This window comes from Pelodiscus sinensis, chromosome 23 (assembly GCF_049634645.1).
Source record: "Pelodiscus sinensis isolate JC-2024 chromosome 23, ASM4963464v1, whole genome shotgun sequence".
Classification (NCBI taxonomy): Eukaryota; Metazoa; Chordata; order Testudines; family Trionychidae; genus Pelodiscus; species Pelodiscus sinensis.
The window spans coordinates 3,450,930-3,468,607 of record NC_134733.1 but is presented as its reverse complement, the minus strand read 5'-3'; the positions used below and the strand labels follow the sequence as shown (position 1 = coordinate 3,468,607).

Sequence of the window (17,678 nt, the reverse complement as noted above, 5' to 3'; positions counted from 1 at the left end):
TTGGATGAGAGAGAAATTCTGGCTAGTAAAATAATGAGAGACCAGACCAAAGTTGAATCTCCATTCAATCTATTTACACCTTGAATCCATATAGAAATAGAGAGACACCGATTTTCTTTTCGGTATGAGGCACTCCATTGTGCATCACTGGTGGTCTAGAAGCAAGCATCTAAGCAAGCCAGCCAAGAGGCAGAGAAAGACTGACCACAAAGGAAGAACTACAGAGAAACAGCTTCTCTGTTGAATCCTACCTACAGTCTGTTCTTGCTCATCTTTGCTAGGTCAAGAGATTGCACAGGCTAAAAGGGGAACCAGGAGACCTGGCAAGATGCTTTTCAAGCCCATGTCCGGGAAGCTGTGTCAATAAGAATATCAAATCTCTGTATTATTTTCACTCTTCTTTCTGATCTCTAGATACTGGAAATCATAGAAATCCTAAATCTCAGAGGGGTAGCGGTGCTAGTTTGTATCTTGAAAAACAACAAAGAGTTTTGTGTCACCTTAAAGATTAACAGATATGTTAGTCTTTAAGGTGCCACAGGACCCCTCATTTTTATAGAAATCATAGTCACTCTCAGCTAAACTTATCACATCTCCTATATCAAATAATAGTCCTTTGATTCTCCATGCCTAGTCCTAGTTTCATCTAAGCCAGAAGTTTGGGAGTTTTATTTTTGTCCAAACAATTGAGTTTTCTTCTGATTCCAGACACATTGCAGGATCTGACCAATGGCACAAATTTTCATCTAGGTTAACATGCTTAGTAATAACACTTCTGCTTTCATCTTCATATTCATTTTATCTGGCCTTCAGAGAAAGGGAGTAAGTATTGACATTAGTGGAGAGAAATCATTCAATACAGCAGCTACCACAGTGTCTTGCAACCCTCAGGAATGACAAAAGTGACTATTTTGTTATCACTGTCACTGTGCCCGAGGAGAGGTGCATTATAAGACCTTTCTGCCTTGTCCACTGGAGAAGAGAGCTTAAGAATGAAGTATATATATTGGCCCATTCTTTCCCGGTGCCAGACCAGCTTCGCTTGGCCTAGACTTCCACTCTTACCCTCTGTACTCATGAAATAGCTTGCCTAGAACTGACTGCTTGTTTTAACACACCTCATTTATCAGCAGTAGTCACTGTAGACTGATGTATGACTGTCATACTTTCTACCCAGTGCTTTGAGCATATATCTCTTCTTCTTCTATCCTTGGCATAGAGTTGCAGACCAAATCTAGGATTTGAGCACAGGTTCATTTCTGTTTTGTGCATAGTGCTATTTCTGGACTACCAATATAGCTAACAGAGGAGGAGAAAAGTGGTTGATATTAAGAACGAGCTGCACGTAAAGTCTTTCTCCAGTATTGTTTGCTGTAAATTTTAATTTTTTAACTTATATTTTATTCTTCAATGTAATACTTTCTAGAAAACTTATACATGAAACATGCTTGAAATTCTGACAGGAAAAGATTTCTTGATACTAGCTCAGTATCTTTCCTGCCCTGTTATATAGAAAAGCGGTTAGAAAGATAATTGGAACGATTACATTAGGGTTAATGTTATCTCCTATCCCTTCATATTAATCTGTAAGTTGTTCCATTGGCTTTCTTTCTGTTTCCTGATGCTTTCTTGCTTCGTTGTTGAAGGGAGGATTCAGACCCATCCAGGTAATTTTAACTACTGGTTCTGCATGGCATAAGTGTTTCTTCATCACATGGTTTGTTATTAAATGAGTTTATGTATTAATGTATGATGCATAACTTATGTGTTTACTTTTAAGATTATTAAAATTGTAGTGCAGTGTTTCTCTACGTGGGCCACGGGCCTGCGTTGGGAAAGCCGTTAGTCGGCCTGCATCTTTTTCTTTACCTAAAGGGTCTGTAGCCATGGGAGTCTTACAGATCCCATTGGCTCTGGTTCGCTGTTTCTAGCCAAAGAGAACCGCGGGAACCAGCATGGTCCGGACTACTGCTTCCCGTGGCTCCCCTTGGCTGTAAACAGGGGCTTTGAGGCGCCATGCTACACACCCTTTTGGTAAACAAAGCGGTGTGGGTCCACTAGCGGCTATCCCAAAGAGGTCCACTTTGAGAAACACAGTTATAGTCGGAGTGAGGGCTTCTAGCACTCTGTATGCTTCCACATCCTGGATGCTGATGCTTGTCTTCAAGAGAATTGAGACCTGAATCACATATCATATTGCTTTGTTCCCTGGAGCCGTCTGTGTGAGTTACATTATGTGGTGGGTTGCTTTATGCAAGTGTTCGGGAAAAGTTCAGTTCAACTTAGAAAGGGGATGCCACCATTTTGAAAAAGAAATTCAGGACAGGTAGTTCCTTCAAACTTTCGGTAAGGTAAAGAGGGAAAGTAGAGGGGGACCTAAAACCCCCATACAAGTCAGAATTTTAGATATTCTGGAATTTCAACAAGGTTTCCTTGATCTTTTTACTGCCTTATCAAATCACTTATAAAGGAGGTGTATTTTCAGTCTACCATACATTATAGAATAAATTTGCATAGAACCTTTTCCTCTAACCATTAGCCTGAAAGTTGGTGTATATAATTCACCAGGCACACTAATGGTTATATCATTATAGTTTAAAATGTGATTGTTTGGTCTTGGTCTCTTTCTCACTCCGAAAATTGTAAAACTGAGGGTTGTGCAAAGTGCCAATGTTAAAAACTAATGGAAACTGTCCTGCAATGTTCTGAATGGGTGGCAACCCTTTGAAAGTGTTTTTTTAATTACAGTATGGTTTTCTCTTCCTATATTTGATATTACAGATTTCTTTTCAGAAAAAAATAATTTTTGACTTTTTAAAATTTTTTTGCTTCCCTCTTCTAGTTTTTTCAGAGGCCTCAAATTCAGCCTTCTAGAGCTGCCATCCAGAACAGCAACCCTTCTATCCGTCCTGGTGCACAAACACCAACTGCAGTGTATCAAACCAACCAACACATCATGATGGTTAACCATCTGCCAATGCCGTATCCAATGCCCCAGGGCCCCCAATACTGTATACCACAGGTAATATATTACCTAAGCACATCTGAACCTGCATGAGCTACAGTTATTGCTCCTGGATTAAAAGATGGGGATGTTTTGGGTTTATGGGAAAGATAGAGGATTATGGTTGATACCATTAGCAGCGTAACCCTGTCCTTTTTCTTCTTTACATATATGTTTATCTGACAAGACAGTGGGTGGAGAGGGGATACTCATAAATGGTTATCCTTTTTATTTCTGAGATGAAAAATTTCTAGAATGATTATGCTTCATCTGATAGAAATGATGAAAAATTAAGTTCCTCAAAAACATAGCATTGTAACGGCTCTTGCATTCATTTAAGCGATGTGCTGATACTATTAAACATTGGGCTTTGTTTGCGTCCTGCATTACAGAAATGATTGGAATGAAATCAACTTGACTATGGTCTGCATCAGCACTGGTTGTCTGAATAGCTTTACCTCAAATGACACAGCATGCATTTCTTTCTTACGACTTTTTTGGGAGCAAGCAACATTCTGAATCCATATTTAAGAAGGTTTCATCATCTCTTTTTTAGAGTTTTTTAAAAACCAGGCTAATTACAGCTTCTGTATGTCGTGCTAAGTCATATGATAATTGTTTGTAAATGCCTGTAATTTTTCTCTCACAGTATCGTCACAGTGGCCCTCCTTATGTTGGGCCACCACAGCAGTATCCTGTTCAACCGCCAGGGCCAGGGCCGTACTATCCAGGTCCCGGTCCCGGAGAATTCCCCAATGCCTATGGTAAGCTGGGTGGAGGATTGTGTATAGTTTGGGAAAGAAGGGGATTGCTTGATGGGGACTGGGTTTGTTGTTATTTCGTTACAGCTGGTTTAATATTGTAAAGTCAGAATAATTAGTGTGAATTTGAAACAACTGCTATATTTGTGTATATAGTGCTCTTGATTGCTTACTCCGATCATACACAAAACCATTTTTGTGTGCATGAATGTTTGCAGATTAATTGCTGTTCATACAAACATTCTCATTCATGTGCAAAAAGAGCATTCAAGTGTGAACAAGAGTTTTGGCTTTTTGTTATTCACTGTTTAATCCTCATCATCATTATAGTAATTATTTATTACTTTAGTGTTATTGCACCTTAAGGCCTAAGCTCCATTGGGTTGTGCACTGAATACATCCATAGCCATCCAGCTAACCTTTTTTTATTTATTTTTCTCCTATGTTCAAAAGTTTGGCATTTAGTCAGGGAACAGAGAAAAAAAACTATGTAATTTGGATGGCCAGTCACACATCAGGAAGTGCAAATAGTCAAAGCATAACAATGTACATTTGCCAAAAATAAGCATAGGTTGTAAATAATTCCCAGAGAATAAAGGCTAAAATTATTTCAAAACTTATTTGCAGCAGATTATTTGGCCAGGACGAGGTTCGCTTCATTGTGGGAGAATATGTGGGTTTTGCGGCAGTAAATTTGGATGGTAAAGGAGTTTTGTGGGAAATGGTCCACATGTAATAGACCTGTAATAACAGATTGTTGACAGTTATTGTGATTTACATGAGCTAAGATGTGGCAAGAAGGGGACACTATTTAATTAATCTAAATTTTGTGAGAAGGATAGTTTTATGCAACCGAAACCCAAAACGCTTTAAAGAACTTTTTTAAATGACAGCAAAATGCACTGGAGAGGAAGTAAACTCTGTACTTCACCTTATAGGGATGACCCGATGAAAGCTCTACAAGGTGTACTTCCGGAAAACAGGCTTCTCTGCTATTCTTTCTGCATAGGGGATAGAATTTGGCCTTTATTATAACAATCTAAAATGAAACATTAGCTAGATATGTGTTGTAATTGTTACTATGCTGACAATGTCTCTTTAAAAAAGTGGTGTTTGTTTACTAACTCGACTACATTTTTTCAGTTTCTTCCTTGTTGTATTTGGGTGAATTGTAGGATGACGTAGCCTGTGGTAATAACAATGTATGTTCCCATGACCTATGCTGGTTACTTGCTTTGCTGGACCATATTCAGCAATAGGGGCTAGGTAGGTAGATCCCTGTACTTATAGGGCCTTTTGGAAGCCTTTGCAATCAGCTCTCATTCGGGTGTCCTTGCACCACAGCTCAGCATACAGCTCCAGGAAGGTTGCTTTACACGTTCAAAAGTTCTGCCTCCACTGGACTTCCTCCCACGCCCACATACCAATGTGATCCCACCGCTCAGTGCTAGTTTCCCTAGCCCAAAAGCAGTACTCTGCTATGCCCAGCTGCTCTGTGCCAGCCCAATGCAAAGCCATTTTGCTGCTGTCCCTGTCGTCTGCATCTGAGTCTTTGTCCTCTGCTATTGAATGCATACATAGCTCTGCTGCAGTGCGTGATGTCCTAAATGCATTGAACACAACATGGGAGAGAAGTCTGGGATCCAGGATTTCCCATAGCAGATGCTGAAGTTCGCAGCAAGGACTGTCATTCAAGAGGCGTGAAAGGAAGCTGGAAGCCCTGGCGGGTCTGGGAAGCAAAGAGGTGGCTGACGAGATGTTTTGCAAATTCCCAAAATGCTTAGGGCTACGTTGCACATTCCCATAGTGCTTGGTGACTGAAAGTGACGCCAGGCACGGTGGGATGCTTAGCCACATTGCTTTGCTCTTGCTGTCAACAGGAGTTAACAATGTGGCCAGTGTGTCGACAAAGGATGGCAGAAAAAGAGGTTTGGTGAGTTTTCAGTTTTGCTGACTGTTGCATGTTGACAGCCTTAGAATAGACTGGGACTGAAAGATTTCAGCCCCCATGTTAAGAATTCACAGCAGTTCAAAGAACACATAAGGAACCAGAACAAGGTTTTCAAACTACAAAATAAAGAATGGAAAATGTTGTTAAGAGAGTGGGGAGGGATTAAAAAATCAGTCAAGACAGTCAGAAAAAAAATTAAAGCTACACCATGTATTCTCCAAGTTAGGCTATGTCTACTAGGGATGTTAAATTTCGATTAATTAACTAATTGAATAGTCGATGGGATTTCCATCGACTATTCAATTAGTTGATAAGAACTTCCGCATTCTGCCTCTGAAATGTACACGAGAACCACTTGGAACGCAGCATGGAGCCCTGGGCCAGCAGGGAGTCTCCCGCTGACCCCGGTCTCCATGCGGGGGCTGAAATCTTTCAGTCCCAGTCTGCTGAACTAATAGGGCAGGGATGATAATCTTCAGTGTCACCTTCCAGGACGCAGTTAGTGCTGTTTAATTTCTCACAGGCAGAGGAGGTCTGGCCAAGGAGAAGAAATTTTTTTGTATCCTGCTGTTGTTGCCTAGATTTGTAGGTGGGCCTGGGACTCTGTTTATCTTTTCACTGAAATGAAAGAGTTAGCATGGCATCAGGTGCTGGACAGACTGTTTGCAGTCAATGAATCTGAATTTGAACGTGTTTAATTGATGGCCATTAATAAGAATCAGTATGCAGTTTAAGTGGAAGCCTTCGTATCACAAGAGGACAGGATACACAGCTGTTCTTATGCAACTGTTGTGTTCCGTTTTGTCCAGCTATGTGACACATGTAACCTCTACTGGCCTAGATAGTAAGATTGGTGTTCTTTATCTTAAACCTGAGAACTTTGTTCTGTGTGTAGCTGCTAACCAGCCATCATCCACATATCTGACAAGCCCCAAATAGGGGTACATAATAAAATATAGCAAAAGAAGACATTTATAAAGATGGGAAGTGATTTATTTTTGTGATTTATTGTTCACTTTGTGTCAGTTCATTCTAGGAAGGTGTTGGGAGAAAATTGAAATGGGAAATGGAAGTAAGAGAGGGCAAAACTAGAATGGGTGGCATGGAACTAAAAGGAATGAAAACGAAGGGCATAGAGAAGGCTGGTTTACTACACTATCCAGAGAGGAACCCTTATGTTTTCTCAGTTGGTAACTTTTTTTCTTTCCGAAGATTGCTTTTGCTTTTCAGGCTCTGCTTTTTTAAATTTCCTTTTTAAAAGAAGATCCCTATTCACAGGGCTCACTTCCTATTCAATTCCACAATGGGCCTCTCATAATAAGATCATCCATAATATGATCCCTGAATATCTGTTCTCTAGAGAACTAGAAAGCTATTTAATCAGCACTCTATGCTGTTCAGGTGGGTAGCAGGTTTCAAACTAATAAAAGAAAGTTCTTTTTCACACAGTGTGTAGTCAGCCTGTGGAACTCCTTGCCAGAGGAGGCTGTGAAGGCTAGGACTATAACAGAGTTTAAAGAGAAGCTAGATAATTTCATGGAGGTTGGGTCCATAAAAGGCTATTAGCCAGGGGATAGAAATGGTGTCCTTGGCTTCTGATGTCAGAGGCTGGAGAAGGATGGCAGGAGACAAATCGCTTGATCATTGTCTTTGGCCCATGGGGCACCTGGTGCTGGCCACTGTGGGCAGACAGGCTACTGGGCTAGATGGACCTTTGGTCTGACCCAGTATGGCCGTTCTTATGTTCTCTTCCACTCGGATGGCATTACTAGCTGGAAACCAGGTATCTAGGATGGGGTGAGGAACCTTTTTTGGGCTGGAGGCCAGTGACCCACAGAAAAATCAGTCAGACAGGGAGCAGCAGGGACTGGAGCACTAGCGCAGGCTCCCCAGTGCTGAGGGGGTGGAGCCCTGAGCCCTGGGAGCCGGATCCAGGCAAGCCAGGGACTGCATCTGGCCTCTGGGCCTTAGGTTCCCCAGCCTGATCTAGGAATTCACATAACCAAATGGGAGCAGCACGGGTACTTGTTGACCTTAAAGCTTTGTAGGGGAGATGGAATAATTACACAAAAGCCTGGCTTAAAATATCCAGGGGACCAAAAATACTTTGCGGATGCACAAAAAATCACCATGCCAGGAAGGGGGGGGAGCCTGTGCTCATGCCTGTTTTCCCCATGTATAAATTGGGGATCCCAGCTCTGCCCTTCTTCCCAGGGCGGTTTTATTGTTCGGAAGGCAGTCAGGCACTGTGATGATGGTGGCCATGTAATGGTCAGTAACTTCAGAACCAAAATGAAATCAGATCTCCACAATTGTTACTCCAAATTCTCTGTGGTTTTCCCTAGTAGCCTTGGCTTTCCACAGTTTGAAAATGCTTATTTCAGGGCAGCCACTTGCCTACTATGTTCGCAGGTCAGGAGCTGTCATGCACAGGTCTGTTGTCAGTGTGCGACCGAGAAGAAGCGAACCTCTTCAAGTCCTTGCAGTCTAGTTTGCCACTCCAGAAACACAGCCCTTGCAAGACACAAATCTGAACTCGTAGACAGAGGGTTATTTTGTTTGTTTGGATTTCAACACTCCCTTCTGTGAGTGAAAGGTTCTCTGGCTCCCCTTTTGGGGTAGCATGCACTGATGCAATAAAGAGATTCCTCAAGGAAATGCCTTATATTAATTTTATTTTAATCAAAGCCTAACCCTGTTGTAGAATAAATAGGATTACCTTAGATATGAGTGAAGGGCACATTGTCCAACCTGGAGCTAGGCTAACTTTTTGGCCCATGGGTCACATCCAGGTTTGGAAGTTGTATGGAGAGCCATAAATGCTCATGAAATTGGGCTTGGAGTGTGTGTGGTGGTAAGAGCTGTGAGTGGGAGTGCAGGCTCTGGTGTGGGACCAAGGATGAGGAGTGTGGGGTGCAGCAGGGGGCTCTTAGGTAGGCCTGAAGGGTTTGGAGGAGGGAAGGAAGCTCTGGGCTGGGGCAGAGGGTTGGTGTGTGGAGGGAGTGTTGTGAGGACCTCAGTTGGTGCTACAGGCCCTGGGTTCTGGATTCTGGGCTGGGACAGAGGTGTTTGGAGGATGGGAGGGGAATTGGGGCTGGGTCAGTGGGTCAGGGTTTGTAGTGGGGGCCAGACTGCAGGCCCTGAGCTGCGCTTACTTCCTCAAACAGCTCCAGGAAGCAGCAGCATGGCCCCCTTCCAGATCAGGAGGCTCTGTCTGCCCCCCTCTCCTCCTTCCCGTCCACAGGTACTACCCCTGCAGCTCCCACTGGCCACAATTCCGAGCCAGTGGGACTTGCGGGGGTGGAGTTTGGGTTTTGGGTGCCCATGGAGCCCTCTGGCTGCCCCTATATGCAGGAGGTGGAGGGGGGATAGCTGCTGTTTCCAGGAGCCACAGCATGCATGGAGCTTAGCAAGCCTCAGACTCCTCTCCCAAGGGGGTTCGAGGGCTGGATTAAAATGGCTGACAGGTTGGATGTGGCCCATGCCCGTGCCGGCTTAGCTCATGTTCTACGTTAGAAGAATGCAGGACTGTCTTACGTGAATTCCAGTACCAGCTCTGATGTGTCACCTTTGTTTGTCTGCATCCCAGGATTCCTTATAACTGACTGCTCAGCCATATGAGTGGTCTTGTTTCCAATAAGGAAAAGATGCCTAAAGATTGTTGGATATTGACGTTGTCAATTTAATCCACAGTACAATTTATATTTTGCAGTAGTAATCATGAGTTGTGCTTTTATGTCCTGTTCCATGAGAACAGACCTATGGCTGAAGTGAAAGTCTCCAGCTCTGTTTCAAAATAGGTTGCAGTTGCAATTACAACAGCTAGGGAATTGTTTGGTTATGGCTTTCTCTACACCAGATAAGAGACTGGTCTTATTTCATTAATTCTGTATAGGTTTTTTTCAGTGCTTGACACGATCATCACAGCTCTCTGAAGTGTGGGGAAGAGCAGATTTTCCTTACTGTTAGTGTTGTTTCATTTCAGTAGTGTCTTCAGTGCCTCTAGAAAGACGATGTTTGTGGCCCTTTCCCTAGTCATACGAAAAAGTGGAATAGTGACTCTCTCCATCACTTGTCTTGAGATGTCATATTCTGATTTGATAGAAGTGGAGAAGAAGCTGCGCACAGAGGGGGGGGATCTGAGGGCTGTCACTCACTTACTGCTCTTCACTTCACTTCATGTACAAACAAACTGAATATGTGTTTCTATCTTGTTGTGATTTCCTAGGAACACCGTTCTACCCAAGTCAGACAGTGTATCAGTCAACACCCATCATAGTGCCTACACAGCAACAACAACCGCCTCCACCAGCGAAAAGAGAGAAAAAAACAGTAAGAGCTTACTCTTCTGGTACTTTCTTTATGGATCTAGGACTGCTATAGCAGGGCTGGGACATTGAATGGGACTCACTGATATAAAATGCAACATTAAACTCAGATTTTTACTCCCTTGCCCTTCTGTGGTTCTTTTCCCCTCCCGCTAGGTTCCTTCTTAGCCTAGATCTTCTGATGAAGGGTAGAGCATCCAATCACATAGTTGTATATAAAGGGGGCTAGCTCAACTTGTTTTTCAGTCTACACAGTGTTGAATTTACTGGGTGCTAGTTTCTTCTTCTTCTAAAGGTATGTGTACACAGCAGGGCTTTAGAGTCAAATTAAGCTACGCGACTTCAGCTACATCATTTGTGTAGCTTGAGTCAAAATAGCTTAATTCAGCTTTTGGAGCTGTCTGCCCAGCAGGAAGTCGAAGGAAGAACACTCTTCCTTCCACTTCCCTTACTCCTTGTGAAACAAGGGTTACCATGAGTCGGAGTAAGAAGTCCTCCTGCTCAACATTATTTCAAAGTAAAGGCTTGTAGTGTAGATGTGCACTATGTTATTTCGGAATAATATCAGTTATTCCTAAATAACACAGCTGTGTAGACGTACCCCAACTATAGTAAACATGAACAATTAGATGTCTTCAAGTCACCAGAGCCTAATGAAATGCATCCGAGAATACTCAAGCAGCTGATAGAGGAGGTATCTGAGCCTTTAGCGATCATCTTTGAAAAGTCATGGAAGCTGGGAAAGATTCCAGAAGACTGGAAAAGGGCAAATCTAGTGCCCATCTATAAAAAGGGAAATAAGAACAACCCAGGAAACTACAGACCAGTCAGTTTAACTTCTGTGCCAGGAAAGATAATGGAGCAAATAATTAAGGAATCTGTCTGCAGACTTCTGGAAGATAATAAGGTGATCGGTAACAGCCAACATGAATTTGTAAAGAACAAAACATTTGCAACCAATCAGATAGCTTTCTTTGATAGTCTATCAAGCGTTGTGGATAAGGGAGAGGCGGTGGACATGGTATAAGTAGTATTTAGTAAAGCATTTGTTAGTCTTATCAATAAACTAGGGAAATACGACCTAGATGGGGCTACTGAAAGGTGGGTGCATAACTGGCTGGATAACTGTTCTCAAAGAGTAGTTATTAATGGTTCACACTCTTGCTGGAAGGGCCTAACAAGTGGGCTTTTGCAGGGGTCAGTTTTGGGACCGGTTCTATTCAATATCTTCATCAACATTTTAGATAATGGCAGAGAGAGTACGCTTATGCAGATGATCCCAAGCTGGGAGGGGTTGCAAGTGCTTTGGAGGATAGGGTCAAAATTCAAAATGATCTGGACAAACTGGAGAAATGGGCTGAGGTAAACAGGTTGAAGTTTAATAAGGACAAATGCAAAGTGCTCTACTTAGGAAGGAACAATCAGTTTCACACATACAGAATGGGAAGCGACTGTCTAGGAATTAATACTACTCAAAGGGATCTAGGGGTCATAGTGGCCCACAACTTAAACATGAGTCAACACTGTGACTCTTGCAAAAATAAGCACACATCATTAACAGAAGTGTTGTGAGCAAGACACAAGAAGTCATTCTTCTGCTCTACTCTGCGCTGATTAGGCCTCAGTTGGTGTATTTTGTCCAGTTCTGGGCACTGCATTTCAGGATACATGTGGAGTAATTGAAGAAGATCCAGAGAAGAGCATAAAAAATGATGAAAGGTCTAGAAAACATGACCTATCAGGTTTGTTTAGCTTGGAAAAGAGAAGACTGAGCGGGGACATGATAGCAGTTTTCAAGTACCTAAAAGGGTGTTGCAAGAAGGAAGGAGAAAAATTGTTCTCCTTGATTTCTTATAATAGAACAAGAAGCAATAGGCTTAAACTGCAGCAAGGGAGGTTTAGGTTGGACATTAGGAAAAACTTCCTACCTGTCAGGGTGGTTAAACACTGGAATAAATTGCCTAGGGAGGTTGTGGAATCTCCAGCACTGGAAATATTTAAGAGCAGGTTAGACAGACATCTTTCAGAGATGATTTAGATGGTACTTGGTCCTGTCTTGAGGGCAGGGGACTGGACTTGATGACCTCTTGAGGTCCCTTCCAGTTTTGGTGTTCTATGAAAGCTATTTATTGATACTACAGCTGAAAAATTAATATTAAATTATTATCAAGCCTGGTTTGAATTTTCTGCCTCAATATGCCTACAATTGCAAGAGATGGTAGGGAACACGGGACTGAATGTACTGAAGTGGTGAAGATAGAATTCTCTTAAAGGAAAATATAAACATTGTCGTGAGTTGTTAGCAAGATAGGAAGGATTTGCACACATCTCAAAGTACATAATACCTATTCCACTGAAATGGAAAAGCAGAACATTTAACTGGGTGATATTGCAAGCAAGACATTTTTATACCGTTCTCAGCAACATGCAGCCATGGTAGTATACTTACATTGATGCCGTGGGTGCTCCTGGGATGGGACATCTCCAAGAAAACATCAGTGGGTACTGAGCACAGACCGGCACCAAGCTTACCTTCTGTGCCCCGCCCCCTTAACTCTCTCCCACTGGTGGCCCAACTAACCAACTCTTCTCCCACCCTCTCAACACTTCCAGAGTGATGTGAATCCGGAAGTTCCAGGGAGGAGCAGAAAGGAACAGGGTGCCCTTGGGGAAGGAGGTGGGGTGGAGGCAGAGCCGAGTTGTGGGGCTTGTGGGAATGAGATGACATGGGGACATGGGCAGAGCAAGGGACCAGCACCCCTTGGCTAGATGGGAGGTTGATGTCTATGGCAGTAAGTCTGTTTTCCTAGCCTTCCAGCTGCTCTTCAACATCAGCCTTGTTCATGAGCAGTCTCTTCATTTTCAACATCCAAAAAATGTCAAATATAAATCAGTAGTTGTGCCATATAAATCAACCCAAATGTGGGAGTATAAAATTGTGTCATAAACATTCTAGCTTGGTGGGGAACCCTGGCTCTGAGACCCCTCAGTGGATTTTCGCTGAAATCAGACCATCTGCACTGCTATTTTTAGCCTGCAGCGTGAGCCCCGAAAGCCCAGCTGCATGGGCATTGAGACTCGGGTCATGTCTACACTGCTAAGTCAAGTCAGTTTCATATAAGTCCACATCGAGCCTCCGGTTTAAGCAAGTCAGTTTTGTGTGTCCGCACTAGGCTCATTGGTCAGCGGAATGCGTCCTCCCTACTAGGCTTGCATGGGTGACTGAAGTACTGCCCGGTGGGTAGCTATCTGCAGTGCACGTAGCCAAGTGGAATTGGGAGTTGGGCTTGTAGAGCCTTATGAGGGCACAGCAGTGGTGCAGGTGGCCAGTGAATATGTTGTTAGCCTCATGTGGTGTTTTTGCCTCGCTCCCTGAAATCAGTGGCAAACAAACCGAGCCTTTTTTGCACACTCTTTTTAAGCCTGGACTACGCCGCAGATGCCATAGCACAAAAGGCACAGACCCTCTCAGCTCTTGCTCTGAGCATTAGGAACACCTGGCGATGTATCCTGCAGTTTTTACACGCAGGAGCTCCCGCACAGAGAAATGTGATGTCGCACAAGCAGTGCTGCTGAAAGACCTAGAGGGCAGCAATTCCTAGTTACTGGTGGTATCACGCCTCATCTTGACACAGTTAAGTGCCATTTTGGGGCCCAGGAAACAAACACTGACTTGTAGGACTGCATCATTATGCAGCAGTGGAGTCACGAGCAATGGTTGCAGAACTTTTGAATACGTACGGTCACTTTCCAGTAACTATGTGAGGAGTTTTTCCCAGCCGTGAAGCACAGCAGTGCAAAAATGAGAGCTACTCTGACAGTGGAGAATTAAATGGCAGTAGCTCTGTGGAAGCTAACAGCCCCACACTGCTACCAGTGGGTGGGCCATCAATTTAAAGTAGCTTCATCTACTGGGGGATCTGTTGGGATCGAAGTTTGCAGTGCCATGGACAGACTTCTGCTAAGGAGGATGGTGACTTTGCGCAGTGTTCAGGACTTAGTGGATGGGTTTGCTGTGATGGACTTCCCTAGCTTTGGTGGGGCGATAGACAGAACAAGTTCCTGATCTTGGCACCACACCACCTTGCAAATAGCGGATAAACTGAAGTGGGTACTGCAGGAGCTGGTGGATCAGAGGGGCTGTTTCACAAACCTCAATGTGGGTTCGCCAAGAAAGGTGGATGATGCAAATAGCTACAACTAGGGACATTCTTTCCAGACTGTAAAATAACCAGGGCTTGACAAACAGCGGCGAAAGCCACTCGCCAGCCCCGTGCTGCGCATGCGCGAGCACTGCTGGTAAACGGGGTGCGCAGTTTGTCGAGCCCTGAAAATAACCATTGGTGATGTGGAGCTGCCAGTCATGATCCTGAGCCGACCCCTTGCTCTCATGGCTCACAAAGCCATACATCGGCAGCCTGGACAGCTGTAAGGACAAGTGCAGAATTGTGGTGACTAGGTTACGGTCAGTGAAAGCAATACCATGTCATTATTGCTGCCTGCTGGGTGCTCCACAAAATTTGTGAAACAAAGAGAAAAAGGTTTTCTCTGGGATAGGATATTGAGGCTGATTTCCTGGCAGCAAGTGTTGAGCAGCAAGACAGCAGGACAATAAAAAGAGTGCATGGAGAGGCTTTGCATTTTGGGGGAGGCTTTGACAACCAATTTCAGCAGTGAGCCAGAGTAATGTGACACTTCCTGTGTTGTTCGTGATTCAACTGTCCCCTGTAAACTCCACTATCACCAGCCACTGTGTGTTGAGCCTCCTCTTCTCAATTCATTAAGTTTTATTCTGCACACAATCACACAGTGGCATCAAAGAAATGTGAGATAACCGGGCGGCCAAAGGGGGCAGTAACGGTCAAAGGTGTGGAAATGGGCACCTTCTGGTCCTTGGACCCTCCTGTGGCGTTGAATGTAAGGGATACTGGGGGGAGGAGGATGTATAAGTGGGCGACAAGGCATCTGGTTCAGCACAGTCAGAGGGGCTCTGGCATCCCACTACCTTCCTTGAACCTCAGCCACACCCTCAACATGTCTGATTGCACCTTCATAATCCACATCGTCTTTTCCTGCATGGCACGTGTTTGTTCCCTGCATGCTCTCCTATCTCCCAGGTCATGTCCAGATTCTCGGACATGATATTCTCCATGCTCTGAGCTCCATCTTGTCACTCTTGGAGGCATGCATTAATTTATTGAATATGTCCTCCCGAGTCATCTTTTTCTGCCTTCTAATCTAGGGAACTCTGTGTCCTGGTGTGGAGGATGCACCGATGGACAAGGTTTCAGCAGCAAGGAATGCAAAGCACAAGGGTAGCATTGACAAGTGCATACATTGCTTCTGGTGCAAGGTTAATTTTTTAAATTAAAAATACACTCCCAGTACACTTCACTGCAAGTCACAGCGCAATCGCAACTGCTGACTATTGCAAGAGTTGGCTTGCTGCTCCAGCCATGGTGAGTAAAGTACAAGGCATGGGCAAGAGGTCTTTTGCTGCTGCAATTGTGAAGACATCCTTGGGATCATACGTTGGAACTTAAGAAAAACCCCTTTCGCGTAGCAACCTGCATGCTGCTTGAGGACAGGCACCTGTGTGAAGCCCTCCCAAATAGTTTGCTTTTTAGAATAGCAGCACCAAGTTGATGGCAAGTCAGAAAAACAGGAAGTTGCCATCCTCCTCCCTCCTTTTTTTTCCAATGTTGCTTCCAATACGCGGTGATCCTTTCCAACCACAATCATGGCATGTTTTGGCATTCCACAATCATAGCATATTTACACAACACCTTCTGCATCTTTGGAATGGATACTGATACCCATTACACCGAGATTTTTTGCTTAAACTAAACATAATAAGTAATAGCAAGCAACCCCTTCAGCTTGATTCTCACCGGGGTGCCTTGCTCAGTATCATGCTCTGCCACTAGCTAGACCTGCGAAGGCTCTGTCTCCGGGGTTAAAAACAGTCCTTGGTGGTTGGGGAGAGCAAATCCTTCACTTGCCTGCCTCGTAGTCACTTCCTTATCTTGCTAGTCATTGTTCAAGGTCACTTCCTGTGTCTGGGAGGTATTCACGAAGCCTTTTGGTGTAGTGGTGAGCGCGTCTCTGAGAATCATACGCAGACCCTCGGTGGGGCAGATCCAGAAGGAGTGTTCTCCTCCTTTGTCTTCTCTTCTGCTTGATGAAACTGCTGCATGTCCCCAGTGTATCCTTTCTCCCCAGGCGCCGTGGAATCTTGACATAGGTGTCAATGTTTCTTCTGGTGGATTGGAGCTCTGCCTGCACAGACTCTTTTCCACCACCTTTGTAATTCATGCTGGAGTGAATTTGCTGATTTGAGTCTGTGTGGTCAGCTGTGCTGGCAAACTCTCCATGCTTGGAGGCCAGTTGTTTTCAATTATGCAATGTAAAGAAAAAACTATTTCTTGCCATTTCAACCAGAAAGGACACTGTCTCAACGACTTCACCACCTGCGTTCTTCTACAAAGACCTTTTACATCTGCACTTGAAAGGGAATCCTCTGAACTGTCATTCATGTTAAAATTCGACACTCTCCGGGGAGGCGGATTGAACAAAGACCCCAACTATCTTACCCATTACCAGGATAGCTTCCCCAATTATCACCTCTAATACCATTAGCTCACAGACATCTAACTTTCCCCACCTCTAATATCATTAACTCGCAGATACTTACCCTCCTTCCTCCTCCCCCCCCCGCATCCCCCTTCTTTTCTGAAATGTGATTTGTCCTTTTCATATGTGTTCATTTTTTTTAATTGTATCCTTTGGTATATATGGCTGTGACTATTTTCTTCCACTATTTGATCTGAGGAAGTGGGTCTGGCCCACGAAAGCTCATAGTCTAATAAACCATCTTGTTAGTCTTTAAAGTGCTACATAGTCCTGCATTTTACTTCAGTGTCCACACTAGGCACTCATGGATGGTGACCCGAGTGCTACACCTCTCACAGAGGTGGAGTACAGAAGTCAACTTTAGAGCCCATTTAGGTTGGCAGAAGGGAGTCCATGTAGTCACATACAGAGCATTATGTTTTTATGTGCATTGTGTTCTATTTATTTAAAACCTCTGGAAAAGGGAATGAACAGTGAGGTGGCAAAATTTGCAGATGATACAAAACTACTCAAGATGGTCAAGTCCTAGGCAGACTTTAAGTGCTTCAAAAGGATCTCACCAAACTGGGTGCTTGAGGAACACAATGGCAGATGAAATTCAGTGCTGATAAATGCAAAGTAATGCACATTAGAAACCATAATTCCAGCTATAGATATCAAATGATGAGGTGCATATTGGCTGTTACCACTCAAGAAAGAGATCTCAGAGTTCTTGTGACTAGGTTTTTGAAAACATCCACTCTGTGTGCAGGGGTAGTTAAAAACACAAACAGTTGGGAATCATTAGAAAGGGATTGAAAATAAAACAGAAAATGTCTATTACCTCTCTATAAATCCATGGAATGCCCACATGTTTAATACTATGCGCAGATGTGGTTGCCTCATCTCTAACAAGGTATATTGGATTTGGAAAAGTTATAGAAAAGGGAAATAACATTAGTAGTATGGAACAGCTGCCATATAAGCAGAGATTAATAAAACTTGGACTTTTTGGCTTGGAA

At 43.7% G+C, this 17,678-nt stretch overlaps 1 protein-coding gene across 18 annotated transcripts in view; it reads left to right on the top strand.

Annotated features, from left to right (window-relative positions):
• Positions 1-17,678, top strand: part of EIF4G3 (eukaryotic translation initiation factor 4 gamma 3) — a 324,364-nt gene that overhangs the window by 131,782 nt on the left and 174,904 nt on the right. For all 18 annotated transcript variants that reach the window (XR_012897363.1, XM_075906746.1, XM_075906736.1 and 15 more), the window contains 3 exons: positions 2,843-3,022; positions 3,654-3,768; positions 9,945-10,048. Coding sequence is in view for 17 of the 18 variants with exons in the window: in XM_075906746.1 (XP_075762861.1) it covers positions 2,843-3,022; positions 3,654-3,768; positions 9,945-10,048 (399 nt within the window). In the remaining variant the exon portion in view is untranslated. The remainder of the gene's footprint in view (positions 1-2,842; positions 3,023-3,653; positions 3,769-9,944; positions 10,049-17,678) is intronic.